The 26,282-nt window shown below is 37.8% G+C and overlaps 1 protein-coding gene across 4 annotated transcripts in view; it reads left to right on the top strand.

The window, feature by feature from the left end:
* The window catches only part of lpp (LIM domain containing preferred translocation partner in lipoma), a 150,487-nt gene that overhangs the window by 51,260 nt on the left and 72,945 nt on the right, over positions 1 to 26,282 (top strand). For all 4 annotated transcript variants that reach the window (XM_020080694.2, XM_069522493.1, XM_020080695.2 and 1 more), the window contains 3 exons: positions 5,402 to 5,601; positions 20,137 to 20,234; positions 24,489 to 24,611. In XM_020080694.2, coding sequence (XP_019936253.1) covers positions 5,406 to 5,601; positions 20,137 to 20,234; positions 24,489 to 24,611 — 417 coding nt within the window. In that variant the 5' untranslated portion in view covers positions 5,402 to 5,405. The remainder of the gene's footprint in view (positions 1 to 5,401; positions 5,602 to 20,136; positions 20,235 to 24,488; positions 24,612 to 26,282) is intronic.

Genomic DNA, 26,282 nt, shown 5'->3' with positions numbered 1-26,282 from the left:
AGCTGTAAAAGTGCAGCGGAACATCTGTGAGAAGACAGCCTGACTGCCATGCCCCCATAAAGCAAACTGTTAAACACGGTGTCACAGCTTTGCGAGTGATCTTGTAACCGCCCTGGCAATCAGAATTGGCTCCCCTTCCACCAGGCTTTGCGATGGAGGCAGCCTGTCCTCTGTTCTTTTGACCTATACCTTCTTCCTCTCTTATAACCATGTCTTGTGTGCTTGTGTGTGTGTGTTTTCTTGTGGTGTGTTCCCTCATTTTTGTGTGTTTTTCTAAGAGAGGCAGTTATTTTTCCACAAACACATCAGAGCTGATACAGCGAACCAATGAGCAAATATATGATCATCTTATTAAGTAGCAAGAGGTTAAACAAAAAAATCATGTTCAGTCGCGCAGCATCGACCTCTGATCTGCTTATTACATTTGGTCCACATCTGTTAATCGGAATATGTTAAGAACAAAGTTCTTGTGCATATGGTATGTGCATTGTGTTTGTGGTGGTTTCCTCTGGTGTCTTCCCAGCACAGTCTGGAGACATACAGGATGAAACGGGAAGTTGTGCACATGACTCATGTGATCTCCCCGTAGATTTGGGATGTTGTACTTTCCAAGAGAAAATGGACAATAATTTTTGGTAAAATAAGAAGTAAAAGTCAAGCCAGTGTTGACAAAGACCAATCTCACACATCATCACAGCTGAAAACATGAATTTCTTGACTTTTTGGCAAAGTTTGATTGCCTAGTAACAAGCAGCTTTTACAAGACCACAATCTGAGAGAGACAGTGCTATGCAGGCAAGCTTTGTGCTAATAGCTAAGAAGCTGAAAGCGCTTTCTAAAGGAGAATTTCTGACCATTGTTGCTGCTGCAGAGCTGCTAGAACTGTCTTGATGAACAATTGCCGAGAGATTGTTGATTTGGCACAAGAAATTGAAACAGGCCTGGAAGGACACACAAAGACATGTCCAGACTTTCTCTCTGGTCTTCGATGGAACAACAGAAATAACAAATAAAAAATCTCTTCATTTTTATGTGTGGGATCACTGCTGATTTTGATACTAGACAGGAATTTCTATCTTCACAAGTCAGACATGAGACTAACAAAGGTGAGGATTTGTTTGAGCAGAATGTTTGGTGAAAAACCAGCTGTTAGTAGCATCGTAATCAATTTCATTTCATCACCAAAGAAAGGCTGTTCGAGCCATCACATTACAAAGGTGTTGTTGAATTTGCAGGAAAATGGTTTCCCACCCTTGTATAGTAAAGTTCCTTGAGAAGTGTTGCTAAAAATCATTTGATCTGAATCACACTAAATGGCTCTTTGTTAATTACAAGAACTACTACAAAAATATAATGGAATGAGAAAACAGTGTTCATATAATACTGATCAATATACTTTACAAATACTACATGCACATCTTCAGTCAAGGCTGAATGGATGTTTTAAAGTGAATTGCATAATTCAAACATAATACAGAATATACTTGGAACTGTAGTTAGACCATATTGGAATGAAAAAATACACTTTTCTTTTTTTGCAATATAACCTTAAAATGCATCTATTCAAAATTACATTCTTGGCAGAGGTGGTATCTTGATGCACTGCAGTGTCCTTACATGGTTTTAAAAGTGATGTGCTGCTGGAGAAATTGTGGCCTTTTTGCTTCCGCTTTCAATGCAAATTTGTCCAAGAACACTCAGTCCTATAACACTGTCATTAAACTTAATTTATTAAGAAGAACTTAATAAAACACATTTTGCTTTTCCAATTTTCCACAGAGAAAAAACTGTTGCATTTCTGTTTTGTGTTTTTCTTTTTTGTAATCTGTTTCTCAGCCCGTCTCCGAAAAAAGTTATAAAAATATGAAATGCTGAAACGACGTGTGCCGTAGAGCTGAGATAGAGCTGTATTGAGCCTTTTAGAGCGTTAAGAAAACATCGCCCGGTCGCTTCTGCTGTGAAACTGCCTCATGACTCATTGAGCCATATTGATCACAGTCAACTAATTAATATGCTGAACACAAAAAAGATGACACAAACACCTGCTGATGTGGCCTGCCTTCTCAGTTCCTCTGTGGAAGTTGAACATTAGAGTCGTAGATAAAAATCCTCTGAAGCTTCCCGTCGGCCTGGAAATCAGACCACACTGGATTCTTGATTTTGGCAGATGTCCTGTGATGTCAAATGATGATGCCATTTTGTGATTTGACATACTGTCAACATCCATTGACATATCCTGTTGATATACAGTATATATCTTATCTGATAGTTGACGGTATATGACTTCTCGCCCTGGGAGAGAAATGGAGACGCTGTTGTATTCAGTCACTGGTCATGTCCTCCACTGCTCTTTCCGTCTGTCTTTTCTCTTTCAGTCCCTCAGCTGTCTCCTGATGTTCTGTATTTTGATATTTGTCAACAACAATCATGAATAGACAAAACCAGCAGAGAATCAGTCCAACTTAGATTTATTATCTCTTCACTTAAAGCCTGATATATCTTGTTTTTCTGTGTCTCCATTCGTCCATTATTGTCCAATACATGAAGTATTCAATAAAAGTAAAAACACACCACAATCCACAGACACACTGTCTGATGTCATCATAATGAATACGGTCACATCTTCACAGTTAATTTTGACTTAATTCACTGACCTAATATTCATCAGACAATGAAACTTGTATTATTCTGCTGCTGAAAATAACTCAACAAATGCTCTCTTTTCTTTTGGTGGAGTCACATTTGCTAAAAACTACAGTGCCCAGCTTTTTCATGAAGACTGAGTATTTAGATATGGAACAACATTAGTCTAAGATTGTTTTTAATTGTTCTTAATTATTTTATTTGTTTCTCATTATTTGCTGTCTTATCATATTATCATATGTGAAGCACTTTGAACTGCACATACCTCCATGAAAGCTGCTATATAAATAAAGTTTATTTGATTGATTGAGGACTTACCTTGGGAGTTTTTTCTTCATCTTTTGAAGCATCAGGCCTACTCCTATTTAGCCCCTGTGTGATCTCACGACACACGCTTTTAGTTACCGACGTTTGGAGATACACACGATTGAGATTTCTGCCTCCAGCTCAGCACAATGCAGACGATTGTGGCAGTCAGATGTTACATTTAAAAACTCGACAGGAACATTTCTTTTCACAAACCGTGTCCTTGTTACTCTTTACAAACCACAAGACACAGCGCCAACCAGGTTTTATACAGTTTCTATCAATCACTGCAATAATTATATACTGCGGTCTGAGTAAGGTTCTTTGAAATAACAGGTAACATTTTAGTGGGTTTAATGGGCACAGTAGGGCAGTGTTTATATAGACTGACATCCTACTGTGAATTATCTTACATCATCAAAAAATCAAATCACAAACTGAAACAGCCATTTTTCACTCAGCACGTCATGTATTGAGTCCTACTCACTCATGCTAAGATCATTTCTTCTTCTCTCCGAGTCATCTTTGATTTTGTTAGCCATTTGAGTGTTGGGAAATGAAAGCGTTCGCACTGAAAGGACAGGTGGGTGTGAGACACCAGCGTGGCGTCTGAATCGCAGCATTAAGAGCAGATGGAAAAATATCAAAAGTGAGAACCATTCAGATGGCAGGAGGGGCTGGGATTTGAGCAGATATTAAAAGATGATTGTGCGTGGGCTTTTCTGCTGTGCTTCGGTGAAAGAATGTAAACCCTGTATCAGTCGGAGTGAGGATAATAAACAGCATAACATCAGAACGCAGCACAACAAACAAACAAAAAAAAGGATGGGGAGCGCGGGGTATAAATAGTTCAGATATTTCAAGTGATTTCAGAATGAGATGGTGAAATACTGGATGTTTGTGTCCTCAGCTACGGTAACTTACTCTGAGCAGTGTTTTCTTCACCGTAACTGTATGAAGGACACACAAGTTGACATATAAAGTAAAGGTTAGTAATTATATTGATTAGCTATCAGTTAGACCTTCATCTCAATGTAAAACTCATATATATACATCTTATAAAATCCAGTGTCCCCATCAAAAGAAGAATAGAGTAACTGCACATACAGATAGTTTGAAAATAATGTATTATATCTTTATCTTCCTACATGGCATGCAGATCAATGTTCTGTCATTCCTGAACTCTGATCTGATCTCAGTTTGGACAGCTACATCAACACTTGCAAATCATTCATGGTTACATCAGCGTTACAACATTTTTCAATACTTTTTCTGCTACGAAATTCTGTTTTCTTTTTGTCTCACGTCTTGTTTTTGTTCGTGTTTTTGATTTGTTGTTGTAGTGTAAGCATTGCAACCAAGGATGTAAGCAAAGGAAACGAAAGGGCTCAGACAAAGTTACAACTAACTTTAAATTGCACACATTAACACGTGTCAGAACACAGTGTTTATCACCTTGTTTTTCATTTACAAAATAATTCTAACAGCTGCTTTAATAGTATCAGTCAGTAGAAAAAAGTGGAGTTGATTCTCACACATTTTTCCTGTAGCAGTCACCCTCGTAGTCACGCACAGAAGAAGTGACTGTATTACACACACACTCACATTCTGTAGATAAAACACAGCCCACACACTTAGCCTCCTACCTTGTCACTTCCTGTTTCTGTCATTATATTGGCCAGTTATGATATTTTGGAAAATCATATGAGTGTATTATTATAATCAAAGTAATCATTTTTGGTAATTTGGATGTTCCTTCTAATCTGCCCCAGGATTTCAGAGGTTGTTCTCAGCAGAGCCTTTTTGACTTCTCTGGCCTCTTGTCTCCCAGGTGAAATCACTGCTGGAGAAATAGATTCTTTATACCCTCCGTTGATTTCAGTTTGCCGTCCTTTCATATTTAAAACCTAGAATGACACATAGTAGAATGCCAACAGTCCCCTGTAGTCAAACTGCACCAAACACTCATGGATACCAGTCCCCTAAAGGTTGATTCATTGTTTTTTTTCTTCACCAAGACCCATGAATGATTCTGAAAATGGAAATACTGAAAATGTAGAAATAATCCCATCTCGTAATGTTAAAAAAATTTCCACCGTGTTTTATTTGGGTCTTTCCTGACTCATATTGCATTCTTCCATCGAGTTTCATGGAAATGAATTCTGTAGCTCTTGTTTAATTTTGCTAACAGACAAACCGTTAATGAACAAAAAAAGAAAAAAACTGACAGTGGTGAAAATGAAACCTCCTTGGAGAAAGTATGTGTTTTTAATGTTTAACCCGTTTGAGGCAGTATTTACAATGACATTATGACACTGCTCCATGTTATTGTAATCCATACTGTTTCTTTACTTTAGGCTTGGCTCTTATAGTCTAAGAGAGTTTCCATTACTTATGTTGACCAAGATTAAATTCATATTCAGTTTTGTGTAACGTTTTCTTCCCTCTACAGAACCATGTGGAACCCAGCGAACAGTAACGACCAGACAGGACAAGTGGCTGCCAGGATGGAGACCACACCGTCTTTGGGTAGTGCGAGCATCTCCATCTCCCAGCAGCAGGCACCCAAGAAATTTGCCCCGATGGTTGCACCCAAGCCCAAGTTCAACCCTTACAAACAGATGGGAGAGCCCAGCCAGCCTGACCCCGCAGGTAAAGTCACAGAAGTCAGCAGTAAACATTTAAACTAATAAGTGAAACATTTAACTCAACTTAAACTTAATATAAAATTGTGGTTTGACTGTCAGATTCCAACCGGTGTGTCTAAGAGTCCATATTGGTTTAGTTTGAATAGTTCCAAAATTTAGTGGTGCATTTTTAATATTCCACTTTTTTGGGTTTTTACCGACTGTCGGTGGTCACTGTCTTCATTTGGCTGATTTCAAATGAGCACAAAATCCAAAGTGGCTCTATTTGTGAAGCAACATAACTGCTTGTTTACTTGTTCTTTGCCAGGTGGTTTGGGGATCTATTTATTATTGGTTTCTGTTGGTATAGAATATGTTTTCTGTACTTAAACACTCATTGATAAATATGAGTTAGAAGTTAAGAGTTGAAAAAGACAAAGAGCCATTTGTGCTTTTTGTATTCCCAGACAAATTTTTTGTATCTTTTGTGAAATCTTAATTACCATCCATAAATATTCAGGTGAAGAGCCCTTGAGTTCTCTCATTTCTAGATGTTGATCGGTGCTTGTTTTCTTTCATGGAGTGTAAGTACAGAGGTGAGCAGTCATGTGTGACTTCAGGAAGCTGCTGTGGTAGGTGTCTTGTAAGCTGTTTTTTAGGTTTTAGTGTTTGTTCCACTGCACTGGGGTTGTGTTTCCTTTTTCAGCCTCTTTCATGTAGATTTACATTTGACCTAAAAATGATTTAAATAATGTAATGAATTAATTACAGTTTAAAGGTACAGTGTGTAGAATTTTGTGATATTTAGTGTTGAAATTTCATGTTGCAGTTGAACACCCCTCACCTCACCTTCTCCTTCCAAACATGAAAAAGAACCTGTGGCAGCTTCAGTTGTCATAAAAACTCAAAAGGTGTTTAGTTTGTCCAGTCTGGACTAATGTAAAAAACATGGCGGCCTCCGTAGAGAGGGTCCCCTCCATGTAAATATAAAGTATTTAAATATAAAGGGCCATTTCTGGGGTAAAGAAAACTACAATTCATGAAATTTAGATGAAATGAACCAGTGAAAACATCATGAGATTTATTCTACATTAAATTTCTGCCAATAGATCCCTTTCACCTAAATCTTACACACTGGACCTTTAATGTAAATGACTGACATTGGGGAAACACAGAAGCTGTACGCTACAGAGCACAACTCTGTTTTACATCAGACAGGTATCAATACTTCAAAAAAAACTAAATTAAGAAGTAAAGAAGAACTTATGTAAGTTGACCCATAGAAAAATTTTGATAGGATGACTGATTAAAATGTATATTTAGACATAAGAAACAACTTTCTGTTTTCATAATAAATATGATGTAAAGAACACAGGAAGTGATTTTGAGTCACTGGCAAGAAAAAACTAGTACTGGGAGCTGTGAAGTGAAGACACTGCAAAGACACTTATTCATTGTTACTCACAGACATTTTAAAAGCATTGATGCTCATATTTTAGGTATGATCCAAGTGACTGTTCCATATCATAACCACAACTGTACACAATGAGTTGTAAATAATGTTTTCATCATTCTTTTCCTTTTTTTGCCTTTTTAAAAATATGCTAATTATTATTATGACTGTACTCACATTATCGGAAGTCTTCAGTGAGGGAGGTGTTACAAGGGTAGATTATGAAACACAGAGAATATTATACACATAGTGTATGTCAACCCGCCTCCCCATCTGGTAGATATGTTGTGATGTAAATATTCTCTAACCCTCAGACCCCCCTGAGAGCCCTAGATTAACAAAACGGAAATGATTCTGAAATTCAGGAAGCAGTGAGCACGGTGTCAGGCTGAAGATAAGACTGTCTGTGGGGGGTTGTGGACCTGTCTGTTACTCCAGATGTTCTGACTTATTTTTTGGACTAAAATATGTTTTATCAAACAATGAATTTTGGCTTTAAAGTCCCCTTCCATTCAGAAATATGTTTTTCTTATGTATCTCTACTTGTTGGAAGTTTGAACTTGTATGCGGAGAGCTGGAAGCTATTTTCACTAAAAGGGTTTTTCAATGAGGGAGAAGGTGAACGTGTTTTGATGATTTTTTTTCTCGAACAGGTGATTGAGAAAAGCAGACTTTAAAAAAAACATTAAGAACAGAAATACCTTAAAACATGTATATAGTGGGTCTTTAGTAGAAGCCAAGCTTTACTGGAATTTGGTTCCTATACCAATTTTAGGGAGTTAAGAATTCCAGTGTCAATTTATCAGCTTCATATCAATGCATATACCCAATGCAATATTTTATTGGTTGACCAATATGTTGAACTCTGGTTATAATCCAGGAGATTTCAGTTCTTGTTGTGACACCCACAGTTTCTGGTTGCAGCTGGCTTTAATACTACAAGTCCCAGAATTGTATAGGCAGTATAAACTTTGACGGAACACTGCAGAATAGCAACTAGTTTTTGAGTGTGTGTGTATACTGCAGCTAAACAAACAGGTCGTCATTGGCAGGCAATTCAAACTCAAGGCAGGAAAGACAGACTTGACCACCAACAGAGAAAACCGCAGCGTCGGAAGACTTTACCGTAAACTCGTTGGCTATTATTGAAAATATGCTGACCTTAAATATTATACAAACCAGATTTTGATTTAATGAAAATCAAAGTTTTTAAAGGTCCAGTGTGTAAGATTTAGGTTAAAGGGAACTATTGGTAGAAATTGAATGTAGAATTATCCTCATGATGTAACTATTAGTTAGTTTCATCTAAATTGTATGAATTGTAGTTTTGTTTACCCCAGAAAAGACCCTTTATATTTAAATAAATCATATTTACATCGAGGGGACCCTCTCTACGGAGGCCGCCATGTTTTTTACATTAGTCCAGACTGAACAAACTAAACACCTTTTGAGTTTTTATGACAACTGAAGTTACCACAGTTTATTTTTCATGTTTGGAAGGGAGGTTCCACTGTTGCCTTTAACTTTAAACTCTGCTTGTAATGATTTTGGAAACAAATACTTTTTGCCCATCCCATAAAGAAAATGTCAATTTTTCCAACCCTATTGAATTGTTTTGATTGGCTCAGTCAGTATTTAATACAATATTTTACCATCCCACCTACAGAAATAAATGAACTCTTGATCTCTTTTTATTGACCTTCATCCTGAACCTTGTCCACGGATTAATTGCAAATTAAAAAAACAACTACATTTTGCTCCCAGTTGATGATGTGTGGCCTCATTAAATCCTTATAATTCCAAAATGTCATTTTGCTACATAACGTTTAATCCAGTCTCATTGACACTGTCTTAGTTTCCACAATTAATCATTGTGAGGGTATTAAGAGGATTATTGAAACGTTATAAAAAGGGTAGGGGAATACTGCAGTTGCAGGTGATATAATCAGTGTTTTGTACTTTAAATGTTAAAACTTTTATGAATTCAGGAACATCAGGGCAAGATTGTTAGTATCTTATGACCTTCAAGGCCACAATAAAAACGGACAGTTATTACATAGCTATGGATTCACTTTCAGATCTATTATACTCTTTGATTGATTTTGGGAAACGTGGAGAAAAACTGTATTAAATAAAGCTGTAAAGCTGTTGTCAGGGTTTTAACATAACCTTTTTGTTTGAATGTAATTTTCTGTAAGATGCAGCATCATCTGGTGAAATTTGAGCGATAAAATATTCTGATACAGCACGAGTCTTCATTAAACATTAGACAATGACAGTGATGATTGCTTGCCATCAGCATTTTGAACATGCAAATATGTAAAGCCATCTGCAGACATCTCTACTTGTCAAAGGATAAGACGTCTTTATGAAAAGATTATCTAGGACTCTACTGATTTATTTATTTATTATGTTTTATATCAAATGTGGGGACTGCCTGATGTAAAATAGAGGATTAGCATAAAAATTAGGGACAAGTCAATTTGGCACGGCGCCTCGCTGTCCCTTTTGTCTAGCAGAGGCCAGTGTGAGGGCTGGAATGAGCAGTCTGAGGCCACGTTTATCGCGTGGACAAAGAGGCTGGTTCAGACGGGGCAGTGCGCAGCAAGCGAAGTCTGCCCTCACATTTTTTCGGGATCACTTGTCCTCATTAAAGCCACAGCAGGAGGAGCTGAGAGACATATAGGTCTCAGACATTGACTGAAAATCACTCTTACATCCGATCAGATTTTAGGCTTTAAGTTGATCTCATATGGCACATGTGCTGGTAAAAGGTCAGACAAGATTTCTTCATGCAATATAAATTTGGAATGTAGCGCAGTGTCTGCTTCACTTCTCGGCTTTGAACTTAGTTCTATGATTTGGTTTAGAGATTTTAAAAAGTACAATTACATGCATGTAACTATTGAGTGATTAGAGTGATGATTAACTCTGCAACATACTGTATGAGAGATGGATAAAATCTGATGAATAACAGTATCAGTCAATGCAACCCAGTGCAACATCCCTGCAGTAAGAACTACACTTCTGAAGTGAATCAGGTTCAGTTTTGTTGAAGCAGTATTGACAACAGAGTCATTTACTGCCCGTTGTCAAGCTTTGAAAAATGAATTCAAAAACCCTTCATATTATTGACAGATTTAGTCGAGCACGCACAGATGCACTGTGCCACAAATTGGCCTTTCTAGAAATCTTAAACATTAAATCATTATTTTTCATTTAAAGAGCCACCTCACAGTCCTGTTATATGATTAAGTCTGACTTTCCTCCTCGACAATCGTTTTTAGACGTACATCCTGGTTAAAATGGTTTGCACACTTGTTATCGGATTTCTGTGCAGCTGTCTGCATAGATGAGCACATGTTGATGACGAGTCAGAGTCTGCTCAGTGCTCTCTGAGACTTCTCTGTTTCTGTAGCCGTTTTCAAACATGACCTGCGGAGGAAGTCCATACAAGCGGGTTGGGTTTACCTTTCTCACATGCACAGTGTAGCGGGAGATTCTTTGCTCAGACACGCAACAGCAACACATTCTCAGCAGGATTCAGGTGAGGGGTGGTGCAGCAGACAGAGGCGGTACATAACATATAAATTCTGCTGTGGAACTCTCGTGTTTTTGTTTACAACACATCAACACTCGAGTTGGCCCTTAATGCACAATCTCTTTTAACGTCTTCGTAAATATCTTCTATGGCTCAGCTTTTTCATCCTGACCTATTTGTTTTCTTTTTGTTGTTTTTTTGCATTTGTCGCATTTTTGAAGCGTCATCAACTCCCAACTCGCTCCCAGTGAGTTCTTCAGGGTCTTCCGACTTTCTGCTGACATCATACTAGGGAGCCAGTCGGAAAAAGTCCACAGAAACCTTTAAGGCTCTCACTCAGACAGACCTCAGACCTCCGGAGAAACTTTGCAGCACCAGTGTCTTTTGATCTTATATTATCTTTTATGTAATACATGCACATGATGGTCTAATTGACGTTAGGGGATACCTCTCTCTGTCTTGAGTTGCATTGTTGTTTGAGTCACTGCTTTATGTAAGTGTCTTGGTCCAGCATTAAATGGGGGTTTTCTTTATGAATTGAACATAAACTTTCATATAGTGTGGCCAAAGAGTCTGAGGCCCCTCAAGAGAATGAGTCACACTGGAATGAGTCATCATTAGCAGCATGATTCAGATAATTGGTGATTCAAATCAATCATTTTACTTTAAAACCTGAAAACCACACAAATTAACACTGGAGTCATTTTGCAACAAAGCTGTTTGCTTTCATAATGTCTGGCTGCTGATTATCAAACTCAATAAGTTTTTATAGTGGAATAATCATAAAGAAAGTTAAACATCCGAGAAGTGCTGTCGTTGATTAAAACTTCTTGCACTAAGTTCCCGAAAAAAACGTGCTAATTGTTTGCTCAGAGCAATTCAAAAAGTGTTGAACATGTGCATAAGCTGTTTTTATTCCTCCCTGCTTGACTGGCCAGAGGCAAACTGACTACCGGTTGTTATGTCAGGGTCCCTCATGGGTGTCACCAGGAGAATTTACAGGAAATCCACAAGTGAGTGTGTCGCTGTCCCCATAGAAACCACAGGCTCCTGCTCCGAGCACACACAAAGGCCACTTTTATCTAAGTGGAACACATACCTCAACTACTTGTTGTCTGCACTCTGTGTGTGTGTGCGTATGTGAACCAAGTGATTATTATTTTTGCTTGAAAGTTTATGATTCTAAATTGTTTTTTTAGAGCCGACCAATAAGATTTTTTTGGGGCCGATGCTCATGTAGATTATAAGGAGTAAAATTATTGCGTGATAATGTTTCCTAAGATCATAGGATTTCTTTACAGTTTGCAGTTTAACCATAATATTTGTTGTAAATAGCTATCAATTAGAATAAACACAAATACAACCACATTTATAAAACTACAATTAAGAAAATTAGAAATCATGTGGTTTTTTGGGTAAAATATAATCATATATGCACATTTTTCTGTATTGTTTATTCTGAAAAATATGTAGTTTCATAACGTCATACATAAACATAGATTCTGATATGTTAGTGAAATGATAAGATTTACCAATTTTATTTGCCAACATTGGGTCACATTTCTTTTCTTTTACAGTATTGCATAAGATTGTGTCTGCTGAAAGTTTTGAATCCAATATTTTCAGTTCCCTGAATGAATCTAACTATGATCCTTGATTGGGTAATAGTGTTGTTCCCATGTGGTGTCTTTTAAGACAAGGAAATCTAAACACTGAGTAATGCACATTGTCTACAGAGTGATGATTTATTTATAAGTGGAAGTATAATTTATATTCCCTTACACAAATGGCAAAGTGATGTTGACTTTCAAATCCCTTTGGATGATTTTAAATAGAGGATAATATACAGTATTTTCTAAACACATATAATGTCTTCACATTTCTTGTTGCTAATGTTACCAAGAATGTTACCGTTAATAAGCAAAAGGCTGCTAATGGTGGTATATTGCCCTGGCTGATTTATAAGTCTAACTTTTTATATCTATATATTGTGATTTATTTGACTACATCTTATTTGCTATAATTGACAAGCCCAATGAAAGTGTTCTCTATCAAAGACACCTCGGTGTTCATGAGATTGTAATAATATTTAAATGTCATCCTAATATTTACACTGTGGAACTGACTTGTTAGCATCCCATTCCGCTCTCACAGGTTATGTAACTTAATAGGTCACGAAGTCTTGTGATATGAGTTAAAAGTGAATATATGGTTCATTAACTCACGTAGCCTTTGACACTTTAAAGGATGCTTCTGGTATTTTTAAACCCTGACCCTATTTTCCCCTCTTTTTGGGTCTAAATGATTAATAGGGACAAAAATGTTTGGATTCAATCCAATGTTGAGCGAGAACGTTGGCAACGGTGAAACAGTTGCATTGTAGTCCCACCTGGTATTTGTCCACGTCAGGGTTCTGAGGTGGTGTTAAACTTATAACATCACCCTCAGTCTGTCTGCAGGTCTTCACACTCCAGGAACTGTTTCTCATCAGGAAAAAGTGCTGCTGCTGTTTGACCAGCAGTTGTCGTCCTGGTCCCTTCAAACTTGAGGGTACAGACAGTTGCTGGGTAATAAGTGTGGTGCCTCATTTTACCACAATTTGGAAATGTGCAAACACAAAATCTCTCAGAGAGTAGTACACTGCTCTTTCTGTAACGCTACTCCACTGTTGCCTGGACAACCTTTCCTAACGCACACTCACATTTAAACTGTTGTCCACCTGCAACAAATCACCTCCCTCGAGTTTTCAGATGTAGATTCTTCCCTGATCGAGACTTCTGCTCCATGTCAGACACACATTTATCCCTATCGGGATTCTTTCCATAACGTGTCAGACATTTATAAACAATTCTGAATCTGTCAGTGACAAAAACAAGGACTTTTAATGGACAAAATTTGAAGCAGCCATTTTGAAGTAGCCATTCATATCCTTTTAGCTCGTTAGACTGGACGGACTCCAAGCATTTTTGTCTTCATTAATTATTTAGGAAAATAGGGCCCAGATTAAAAAAAACAAAACAAACACTGGGATTGTTCTTTAAAATGTAGAATAACAGGCTCGAAGTTCACAGCAGAGTGTGAGCGCTGCAGCGGCTGCTTAGAAAGGTTTCACGTTATGAAACTGGATGAGTTTACACAGCAGTGACTGCCTGCTGTGACATTTGTCTGGCTTCATTTACTTGCTCTCTCATTTGTTTATGAGAAACAACAGTAAACCCTTTCCATCTTTTGATGAATCATGCTCTCACTCATCAGAAAAGCATCACAGTTTAATGCACTAATTGTTCAGCACGTTTATTGGTTCAAATGTTTGGGTAAAAAAAGAGAAAAAAAAAAGTCGGCTCCGGTTTGAAAACGTTCACCCTTTTCACAGTATTTGTTTCTCTGCTTTCATACAAAAACATAATCCCTCTATTGTGCCTGCTGATCTCCATTTCTGCTCCCAGTGGGAATTCTCCTCATGAGTAGCAGAAGCCAGTTTCAGTCTGCTCCTTTACACTTAAAACAAGCACATCTCCCAGGACCTCAAATCCCTGCCTTGCATCTCGAAACCGAATGCAGTCATAAATCACTCGTCTATACATATCATGCTAATTAAGAGCAGGGCTCAGCTGCTCTTCTCCAGCAGAAGACAGAATAAAACGGGTCCATAATTATGTCAAAACAATGTGCTCGCAACCTCTGCCACAGCACATTTGAAACGAGTGTGTGGGGATACAACATGTGGACTGACACCCAGGACTTACAGCACTTTGTTCACGTTGCCTGGAAGGGATTATAGGTTTTCACTCCTGCATAAAGGAATGCCCTTTCTCTGATTTTCTTTTGTCTTAAATGCACATTACACTTGTGCAAATATAAAAGGATGAACAGTTTAGATTTCAGGCGCCAGGTACTGTAGAGTTTCTTTTCAAAACAGCAGAACACTTCAATGCAGTAGATGACTGTCACATGACACATGTGGATCCACACCGTCGCTCTCCCCTGCCCTCACTTTGGCACGATCCTAACAGACACAAGCTCTCGGCAATAAATTAAGTTTAGACTGTGGGAGATAATTTATGCTGTGTACATATAAGGGAACATGGTGTGATTTATTTAGTTTTCTACAGTGATCGAGCAGTGTCTGAGGTTTCTTCAGTTTCTGTTGCAAACTAAACCTTAACTGTAGTGTTTTATGCATTATGCAGGAGGCAGTCATATTCTGTGCCAGGCTTTGTCCTAAGTCTTTAAAGGCCAGATGGCCCCTGCTTACACACGTGTAACACTGATAATATTGTACATATGTAAATCTGAAAACATATGCTCACCCCCCCTCTATATTTTAATCCTTACAACTGAATATAAAGACTCATCTGCAAAGTTTTTTTTGTTACTCATACAAAAATTTCTACTTGTATTTCTCTTTTCTGTAACAAAATATATAATTTCTAAGAATTTACATTTGTAGTTGCAGAACGAGACGATCAGAGTAGCCTATCATTAGTCATATACAGTATTTGAAGTGTTATAAATGCATCACTTACTTGAAAAACAAAGTTTAATATTAGTCTCACTGTCACAGCTGGATCCACCTCCACCCTTTTAAATATCCTCTTAACAATACTCCGCTTCCTGATAGCCGGCTATATCTCTTATGGCCTCTCAAATAACTTTAATTACTGATTAGGATTCCTTGTTCACAAAGCAGCTACTTAAAAGTAATTGCTCAATAAAGAGAGGGGAAGTTGTCGTATTAAGTAGGTGTTCCTGCTGCTTCTCTCATTAGTGCTCACTTGGAGCTTTTCAACTCCCCCGTCACAAATGGAGTCGGCTTCATTCACAGCACAGAAGCCGTTCTCACACTGCCTCGTTCACGCGGCTCTAAATCACCGCGCCGAACAGAGAGTGCTTAACAGTTCGAGCTGGTGTTGATTTTGAGTTATTAGAAATAGCCGCCACTGAGACCCGGGATTCGATCTCCAGTGGTGGTACGGCTGGCTCTGTCTCATTTCTCAATAAACTGTCAGTTGAGTTGAAAGGTGGGGAGTCAGTGGGGAGCTCATGAGCCTGACTTATCAATGAGGTTCCTCATTTTCAGTTTCTATACTGATCTTCACAATTTCAACATTCAACAGATTTTTGTCAGACATTTTGTCACTCTTTCACTCAGAGTTGACTCTAAATAAGGTTCTTGTTTTATGAGCAGGTTTAGAAATTGTATTGGGCATAAAAAGGAGAGACTCTAAATATTTTTTTAGGTGTGAAAGAAAGTTTCAATGGTTGTTTGTCTGTGTATGTGGCCCCTGTGATGCACTGGTGACCTGTCCAGGGTGTAGCCTGCCTCTCGCCCAATGTCAGCTGGGATTGGCTCCAGCTCCCCCAGCGACCCTTAAAGGATAAGTAGTAGACGATGGATGGATGAATGGATAAAATGTGACCGAATTTGAATTTGAGAGATTTAAAACCGAGTTGACTTAAATTCATATGATCTGTGTTTGCACAGCAATATATTAAGCACACATTTTAATATGTAGATTTTATTACATTGAAAATATCATGTTTAAGAAAGTTGTGTATTTGCTTTAACATGGAACCCAACTGTCTGTTGTCACTCTCTTTTTTTAAAGCAGTAAGTCATTCTGAACCCATTGCTTAAATGTCACTAATACAAATCAAAATTCCAGCCCCCGCTCTTTATATTGATACTAGCTGCAAACACAGTATGAATATTTTGTGCACATGTTGCTGTATCAATTTAAAGCTTGTATCTAACCAGAATTTCCAATTCACACACACAGGCTACATGATATCTTTCAAAGGAGTCAAAAAATATGAATAATACATTTTCTAATAATTTAGAATATTTAAAATATTTAACTGTCAGTCAGTGTTAAATATTTAACTCGGAATAAGGAGTTGTGGTCGTCCCATGCTGTCCTATGTCATAATAATCATTCAGAATGACTTGCAAAATATTGTTTACATGTCTTCGATTCACTGTTAATAGAGAGCAATGCAGTTCTTTTGCATTTACAGGAAGTATACACACCAATACAATTTGAGGTAAATGACTTAATTGTTTGATTTTCAGTTGCTTGAAAAAGATAAAGTAAATAATTCCTGACAATGACTGATACATTTGAGCTCAGGATAACTGAGTACATACAGACTGACATTCAAGCATTTTTACCACATCAACTTAGATATTTTTCAGTATTTAAAACACACTTTTAGTTTGGACTTTTTCCTCACCGACAAGTTAAACTGCTCATTTGTTTGTGTATATGTAATCATTGTCAGTTCTGTCAACACCTTTTACTTTGAAAACTCTGTAAATCAATATATATTAAAAATATGGCCACTTGTATGCAGGTGATGTGAAACCAACTGGCACCAGCTTTATGAGATGTTATTGATGCAGTAACATGGTAAGAAGTGTAGCTATGCTCTCACAACAGTGATGAAGAAGAAGACTGAACATTTAAACAATGCAGAACATTCATAAAATCTTTGCAAATGGTTTATGAGGACGTAAATGCGATCAGCGTGTTTGTTTGACGTCAGTGTTTGTTCACAGTGTTTTAAAGGAAACACTTGATGTAAAGGCGCCTTTAAACCTTTAATTTGCAACTTTAACTGTTTTTTACTGTGTTATAATTGTTCTGCAGTGGTTATGAAAATGTTTTATTACATATCTCCAGTGTGAGCGTTGAAAAGGTGTTTTGTAACTACTCCTCGGCTCCGGTGAATTGAGTTGTACAGAGAGGTTCCTGTCTTTTTAGCGTTTTTTGCTAAAGATCATCTGGTCACAAGTGGCATTTTTTCAAAGTACATACAATTATTTTCATAGAAGAATGTTAAATTACATCAACATTGTAAGCTATGACATGACACGTCACTTCTATTAAATTACCTCGCTGACCCTGAATCAGCCACAAACAACTTCAAGGTTGAGTGCAGTCATGTATTAGAGAAAATTATTTGGCTTTGAAGGACTTTGGAAATATACAAACACCACAAATTATTTGGTTTTACATTAGCACATTGACACATTTCAATCCTAAACGACTAGCGTGATGACAGATAGCAGGAAAATAAGGCTGACTCTGAGGGAAAATTACCAGAAAGATCCCTTCAGCGAAGATGCTTAATGACCCCTGTCCCCGCTCCAAGTCTTGCTTTCCACTGTTCCACATACAGAACTCTAAGACCTTTTCAATAAAACATGCATCTCTGAAATATTTACAACTCTTGTGTTTCCTGAAATGATAAATCCAAAACATCTTTGATGTTCGAGAGAAATGTACATGAAACTTAATGTTTTAATTCTCTGTAAGCCACAAGTTACAAGTGAGTTATATTCTGGCAAAAAGGATCTATGCTGGAGCGGGAGGGGAGGAGGGTGGCCGGGCCAGAGCCTTGTTGTCGAGCAGCATGTTTTATTTTCTCTCCCAGAGGTTTAGAGGAGCTGTTACACTGGAGTTTTAGCGGAGGTCATAAGGTTATTATATAAACAATTCACATGGAGGCCCTCAAGCACCCAGAGGGAATGTTTAATGCAATGCTCACAATTTCTGCATTGTTGTAAAGCTCAAGGCGCATACGTGTCCAGTTTTAACCGTGCAGCATTATCTTTCTCTTCACTTTTTCTTCTTTCGGCTGTTTTGTCGAACAGCGGCTGAAAGCCATGCTTAATTAATTTGGTCAGCTGCCTTGGATAAACTACATTGATGACATCAATTAGATTCTAATGAAAACAGATAAAAGCCATGGAAAGCAAATGGAATTTCTTAACAGGACTCATCAAAGTCTTAGCATTGGAACAAATTCCCATTACATCTCATGAAAGCCTTTAATTTGCAAAGCTCATGTCTGGTTTGGTACTTAGAAGTACATGGTCAAATGATTCGGTCTTAAGTCCTGTGCCGTAAGAAGCCAAATCAGAATTTAATTTGGCATGTAACTCCTTATCCTGTCTGAAACATGTGGTGGGATGCAATCCTTGGATTAGCATGGACTTTAGAACTACACATTTAGCTTGTTTCTCCCTTTCTGGCAGAGCAGACACCTAGTCTACCCCATTTGTAACACACATTAACATTTCCAATTTCAGTGGAAAAAAACACATGCTTACTTCAGATTGGTACTTCTTAGGTACCCAAATTGCTGCAAATTATGTGTCAGTCATTGACATGAGTTGAAGCGGGTCCATTTATTTCTCTTTCACTTTCTTACTCCCCTTTGTAAAACAGAAAAAGAGAATACAGACTTTTTCCATTGACTGATATGATTTTACAGTTCACACCGATTTTGAAATACAAATTATGATGAATTGCTCTATTATAAAGTCCTTTTTTTTGCACCAGTTCCTAATGATTATAATTTTCCAGAATGTTGGACAGATACTGGCTTCACAACATCTTTCAAACCAGTAAAAAACAACTCAGATTAAGGAGTCCTGGTTGCAAAATAATGAGCAGGTTGTGTTTGAATGATATCACGTGCAACACTGTCCTATTGCATTTAACTAGTTGTTGTAGTTAAACAGCTCAATTAAAAATGTATATACAGTTCAAACAGAATGGGGAAAGTTAAGCAGAATAATTCTTAAACTCAAATCTAATTACTTATTTTTGGGCATTTGCATAAACAGAAACAAGCTAGAAAGCGTTCTAGAATCATGTTTGTGGTCAACTGACCAATGTGAGCCCAATATTTACTCTGCTGTTACCTTTGTGAGAAATATCTCTCTGATCCACAGCTAAACACTTTGCAATGTTAGCAGGTCGCCAAAGTTTGGTGCCGAATATGTTATTTCCAGTTGGTTTTTAGAACTTTTACGCTAAAAGCAGCTGCAGCCCAAAGTGAAACAAATGAGAACAGTGAGTGGATTCCTCACCGTTTCCCTTTTACATTTTACACACTCAAAAATAAAATTTTGATTATCACAGCTTCATCTTATGTTTTGTCCTAAAATATAAGCATTTGTGGCTAATGTCGCTAAGTCACACTTCAAGTAACACTTTACTATCACAATTGTGTAGCTTCTATTTACAAAGGTCAGAAGGTTGACAATAAAGTGCTAAGTAAATTTTACTCTGTCTCAATGCACGTGCTGATGACCCTTCAACTGTTACCATGACAATTGATAAAACATATGACAGTAAGGTCATTTGTATGTAATATATTTTACTTATTTATGTTTTATCTATGGACGCTCTTGCACTGGGACGTGTGCATGAAAATCATTCCACCGTCAGTTACATCCATCCATATATATGGAGTCAAAGTAGCCTTAGTAACTAAATTTATCATGAAGTAAATCCAGTAAAGTTTTTAGTGTTTCATAAAACTGTCTTTTTTTAATGTGTGTATGTAACTTTTTCTTTTCTGCACTTGCACTAGTTATTGAAAATATAAATTAAATGATAAAAAAGAACTCATATTCGGTATTCATTAAATTCATTGGTGTCTGTTCTTCAGAATTGTGACAGTTTAAATGCAGAAAAAAGGGGAAGTATTTAATAAGCATTTTTTTTTGTTTCTCTTGCTGTGTGTGTGTCTCTCTATCTGTCTCTGAGCAGACTATCCTCCCCCTCCACCACCTGCCGAAGAATCAACCGGTTTCCACTCATCCCCTGGTTCCTTACCCCCGCCACCGATGAACTCCTATGATTATCAGGTGAGCGAGGCTGGTATAGCGTTCCATTTTCTTGAATGTCAGTAACTCTCTAAGAGTCATTGCAGAAAGAAAAGACAGCCCTGAGCTCCACTCTGAGTTCATGTACCGAGTCCAGAAAAACTGTCCATTTGAGTTGCAGCCAACTGCAGAGACGTATAGCTCCAGATGCAGCCTGGAGCCAGCCATCCTAACTTCAGGACCCACACACAAACACACTTTCTTCAGTTTCTGAGAGCTGTAATGCAGGAAGGATAGAAGGCTGACACCTATTGGCAGAGCCTTGTCACTTTTCTTTGCTTTGCTGGTCAAAAATACCCACAGGCATTTGGCCCTGTCGGGATATCTGGCCTCTGTGATCCGACTGACACTCTCAGCACTTGACCTCTGCTGTGAAATCCTCCAAGTGCTTCACATTCCTTTGTTCAGTGTAAGCAGGAAGAAAAAAAAAACCTCCCTTCCCAGGTCCCTCATTTGATCCAACCAGTTTATGTCCTAAATGAATGCTTCTTTTGTAAGTTTGCAGACAGACAGTTACATAATTACAATAAGTTATGCAATGTGTGTAAATGCGACTCTCTTCCCACACAAACTGTATATATAGACAGTATAGGACCGTACCCCTGAGATTTGGATGTACATGACCATTCATGTGGGCTTATGACGTTAATGTAAACCATAGGCCTCTCATAGCTAAAGAGTTGTTGTAGAAGGTGCAGTATAGTAACAGTTACAGTTCTAAGTGTCATGGTGTGGTTTGGCCAGGGGTTTGTCTTATCAACAGGAGTGGTGTCCCTTAGTATTCAGGTGGAGCACAAGGACAGGGGCTCTGTCTTGGTGATTTCAGCTTACAATGTAAAGCGCACAGAGAGGATGCATTCAGTGCTGGAACTAGCAAAGACAATTGCTTAGCTCTTGGTGCCACTTTGTGCTTCTTTATGTCGCATGTGCCCCAGGACACATTAGTAAAGTAAAATTATGCCTTGAAAACAAAATGTACTTTTCACAAATCTAATTTTGCAAATCATTAGATCCTCAAACTTCCTCAGACATCATTTCTTTCATTGATCATTTAATGAAATCACAAATAATTTTTTAATGAAATTATCATTGTTTACTATGGACTCACAGTCTCTTTGTAGTTATAATACAAGGGCCATTACCAATACTGAATACTGACTCTCCCAAGTCAGTTATATATATATACACACACACACACACACACACACACACACACATACACACACACACCTAAACTCCCAAGTTAAATTAAAATGTCATTAAAATTAAATATATTTAGCTGTTGTGCATCAGTTTGTGCAGGTCTTCATATCTGGCCCTTGATCCAGCCATTTATAAATTCCAGACTTTATTGTTCTTAGTTGTGCAAATTTACAAATACAGTATTGTGGTCCCTTTGGCATTTTATTAACTTCACATCTTTGAATAAAGAAAGCTTTTGAAATAATATCTGTGTTCATCTCACTTAATCAGAGTCAATGTCTGAGTGTGAGATGATTATAGTAAAGGAACCAGGTAACACAGGTAAACTCCATCAAACGGCCTTTAGTGTCTCCATGCACAGTACTGTATAAATGTTTTACATTCTTAGTTGACGCTAAATACCAGTTCCTTTGTTTAATTTAAATATATATATTACTCTCCAGTGAAATATGTATCTATGCGTTTTCTGGTTTTGAAATTTCCCACTTAAAAGAGCATTACATGTTTATTCATGAGTTGAGGAAATTACTCTACTTCTTTAAATATAATTTCCCATCCTCCTTCAAATAAAGGATTATTTTGGTCATTGGTCTCTATACCCTCAGATCCTCATAATCAACTTGGTTAGGTTTAGGGTAAAATAATGATGTTGTGTAAAACAAAAGACACCTTTGGTGTCATTGTACTAAACATCTGGTTAAGCCTATAGAATGATTATGATCATGGTAAAAGGAAAGCATGCTCCATTCACCTCGACCTCCTCCCTACACAGGCTTTGTTGATACCAGACATAATTGTATTACTTGCATCCTTCCCTTTTTGATGGGAGACGGATTGTTTACAGATTTACATTGTGACAGCCCGCCTCTCTCTGAGACTCGTCAGCCCTTACCAAAATGACACTACACTGTTGCGCGGTGCACAATCTCTTTAACAGGCATGATCAGGGAAGTTTAAAACAATGTCTAGTTGGTTAAGTCCATCCTGCACCTAGTCCATCTCTCCCTGTTTCCTGATGCGTCACCGAAATACCAAATGCACACAATCACGCTCCCTGTGCCATGGCGCACGAAAATAGGTCCATATTTTTTTATGGACTAGTAATTGCAAATGTTTCCACAGCAGTGTGTCTTCAGAATCAGTGCAGACAGTGCGTGTATCATAATAGAGGCTACATCATGTGATTAAGTGAAACGTTTCATCTCTCATCCAAGAGGCTTCTTCAGTTCAGTTCGACAGGTCTTGTTAGTAAAGACCAGATTCATATCTCGTGGCCACGAGTTATCTTCTTCCAGACTTAATAAGCCGTGGCCACAACAGTTAAAGGGCTGGGAATTTAACTAAATCCAGCCTTCTAAAGTGTAATATGTTACCAGATCATCACCAGTAGAGGTGGACTGGATTGTTCATGTGGGGTCTCTAAATCTGAGAAAATAATTCCTTTGGGTGGGTGATGGGCAGATGAGTCAATGATATACATACAGATCTGAATGTCGTCAGAACCGATCCGTGCATCTCTAATATATACATATTGGCTGATGTATTGGTATACAAAATGTTTACGTTCATTGGCATTGGCCCCAGACATCCATATCGGTCGGGCTCCACAAATAACTTGTGTTTTTTTTAACAAGTGTCTGATGCTCAGGTACAATAGTACAATGCAACCGCTTTTGTCTGCTTTCATTCCTCCTGGCTGCACTTTGCCTTTCAGAAAAAGAAGTAGACATCAATTAAAATGTCTGTAAGTCTTTTTGAATGCTCCTAAGTAGAGAAATTATACACAGTGACTGAGTAAATCAGCGACTAAATGAAGGCAGAAATACTCTCTTGTCTTTATCGCCCTCCCTGACAGAGAAGTCTGGATTATGACACCTTCATGCTGAAAGCTTGAGCAAGAGAAAGAAAGACAAAAGCAGTTAGCGCTCATCAAGGCTGTTGTCCACATTACGAAGGCCTGCACGGTGAATTCCAGCACATCACAAAGACTGCACAGTTCCCTTTCATCCTCCTCGTTATCACTGTTAAACAAGTTTGCCTGTTTTTCTTTTGTTGATTTGAGACAAGCCATTAGTGTTTTGCTTTGTTTACCCCCGCTCATGATTGCCTTAGATGTTTTTTAAGCAGCAGCTTGGCTTCGAATGGAGGCAGATCCTTGCCTGTAATAGATTGTGACAGGTAATCCAAACACATAACATTAGAATAAGAAGCAGTCACTGATCCAGCCAACTCAAAAAGCCCCCGCAGGCAATTGCAAGAAGTCTTCTTGCCGTTGCAGCATAGTTCAGAAGACTAAAAATATAACTGTCATTCCACAGAGAAATTCCCGGGAATTCTATAGAAAACCCAGCGCCTCTAACGGTCAGATCATTTAAACTCCTTTCCACAATTTTTTGCGCAACAGCCTTGTTTTTCTTTTCGCTCGAGGTTTGTTGAAGTTGTGCTTTCTCTGTGGTGAAAAAATGCAGATAAATAAACCAGTGAGGTCTCAGAGAGCTGGAGTGATCCTGTAACTGGTGATGTTGAGCTTCCTCTGGTAATAAATTAGTTAGATAAAAGTAAGAGCATCTCTTGTGATCACATTTTTAACAATAAGGAATACAAAAAATCTACCTTTTTGTTCGAAATGTTGCTGTTTGAGATTGCGATGAATAAAACATGAAGAATGAGATACTGTAAATCCAAATGCAGTGAGAAGCAGGAGGTGAATAGTGCACTGTGTTATGAAAGTTGTCTCACAGACAATACATCACTTGTTATTTCTCAGCGCATATGTCTGAGAGAAAAGTCTCTGCTATTGATGTGTGGCTTTCAAAAGGATTGTCTGAGGTCAAGGTGAAACATGCACTTCGAAGCAGTAATCCATGGTTTAAGGCATGGGGAGGGGGGGGAGTGAAAAACGTGTCACTGATGAATGTCTGCCCTCAACTTTCGAGTGCAGCTGGTTTGGTAACCAAGCATTGTTACAGACAGGTTTGGTTTAAGTTCATTCAGTGGGTAATTTCACTATGTTTTTGTGATGATTCCTCACAGATGAAGGGACCAGAGAAGACACTGGAGGAGAGACGCTCCAGTCTGGATGCTGAGATCGACTCCCTCACCAGTATCCTGGCAGACCTGGAGAGCAGCTCGCCCTACAAGCCGCGGAGCGCACAAGTATGACCACCAACGACACAACCTCATACCAGTACACACAAATGTCAATAGGGTTATTTTATCTTGGGCTCGAAACCTCAAAAGACTGCGTTACAAGCTGCGTGTGTAATTTGACAGAGGCGTTGTTGATATAGCAAGGGAGGGTCTGATGACAGATCATAGCTGTCAATATTGTTACCAAAAATATTTGGCTTCTGACCTCTAACAAAAGTCAGGGTTGATTCTCATGTCTCAGATTTCACCATGGACCGTTTTTCTCTCTGAACTCAGATATTTCATTTAGATATTTCCCAAGGAGGTTGTATTATCCAGTTCCTCACACAAACATCTGAAATATAATAAAACTTTGCACCTTGTGAATATTTGGATAGAGCCTGGGAACCACATGACTAAACTACCTTCATTTAATCAATATTATTTAAACTAGCACTTTCTCAACCTGTAACAATAGTAAGATGCTTCTTTTAAATACAAATATTAGTCAGAACAATGTCTCTATGTTGCACATATCAGTTACATATGCCTACACTTTAAATCCCTTGTTCACAAAACCTTTAGTTTAGCACAGTAACATGAAAGTTAAGATTTGTCACATGACTCTCACTGGGAATTTTGTCAGATCAACAATTTTTTTTGACAACAAAAAAAAGTGTGCTTTTGGATTCAGTTCAATGTCGTCATGTTATGACATAAAATATCCAGGTCGGGGAGTTTTTGTTGTTATGTTTATTGAACATAATATGAATGATGACTTATAACTGTCATTTTATGTACAAACTATTATTATTTTGTATTTCTTAAGTCAAACTAATATATTGTTTTAGTCTCAGTGTCCCAGTTGGCTCAATCTACTCAGAAATGGATTAAAATGCACACAAACCTTTCCAATAAATTTAAAATTGTACAACCTTTACATTTAACATTGCTTTCACACATTTTATCTAAAGTCAATGAACAAGAAAATATAGACAATAAATATTCATCAACCTTATAAATTGCACTAAAATGTATCCAGAAATTTAAAAATAGCTGACTTAACTTTAAAATTGTGTCAAGGGCACAAGGGACACGTCTTTGTGTCAGGCGAACATAAAGTTTTATGTCATTTTGACTGTCAAGAACATTTGTGTGAACTTAACTATAAAATGTTATTTCATTGATGATTTCAATGCCTCTGTCCTTTCAGTTAAGTAGGATTTTACATGTGAAAGTATTCTTCTTTTTTGTTCTACTTTGTGCTGTGTGCTTCTTGAACTTAGTGTGATGATTGACACAGCTATTAAAATAAAATGTTAGGAAATTAAAGACTCTGGAAGTCAAGCGAAAAATCACGAGGAATAGTTATTGTAAATGTTTGAAAATATCTACTAAGATAACTGGGGTTCCTGCAGGACCCACATGTTGCATCTTTTAAAAGAATGTTTTGACAAAATGAGCCTCGACCTATATCATTAGTTGATATTAAACGATATTAGGAGCAACTTCAAAAAGTCAAAGCCTTGGGCAGTTTGCTAAATTGTTTGACACACAATGAATGTAGGACAGACACATGAAAAAACTCAAACCAATTGTGTTTGGAGTAGAAAGGCTCAGAGCGACTGCGAACACTGTGAAGATGGTATCTCTGGTGAGATATTCAAGCAATAACATAATACGTGAAAAAGTCTTCGA

Source organism: Paralichthys olivaceus, chromosome 3 (genome assembly GCF_024713975.1).
Source record: "Paralichthys olivaceus isolate ysfri-2021 chromosome 3, ASM2471397v2, whole genome shotgun sequence".
Lineage (NCBI taxonomy): Eukaryota > Metazoa > Chordata > Actinopteri > Pleuronectiformes > Paralichthyidae > Paralichthys > Paralichthys olivaceus.
The sequence above is the reverse complement of the archived record's forward strand: the minus strand, read 5'-3'. Positions and strand labels throughout refer to the sequence as shown.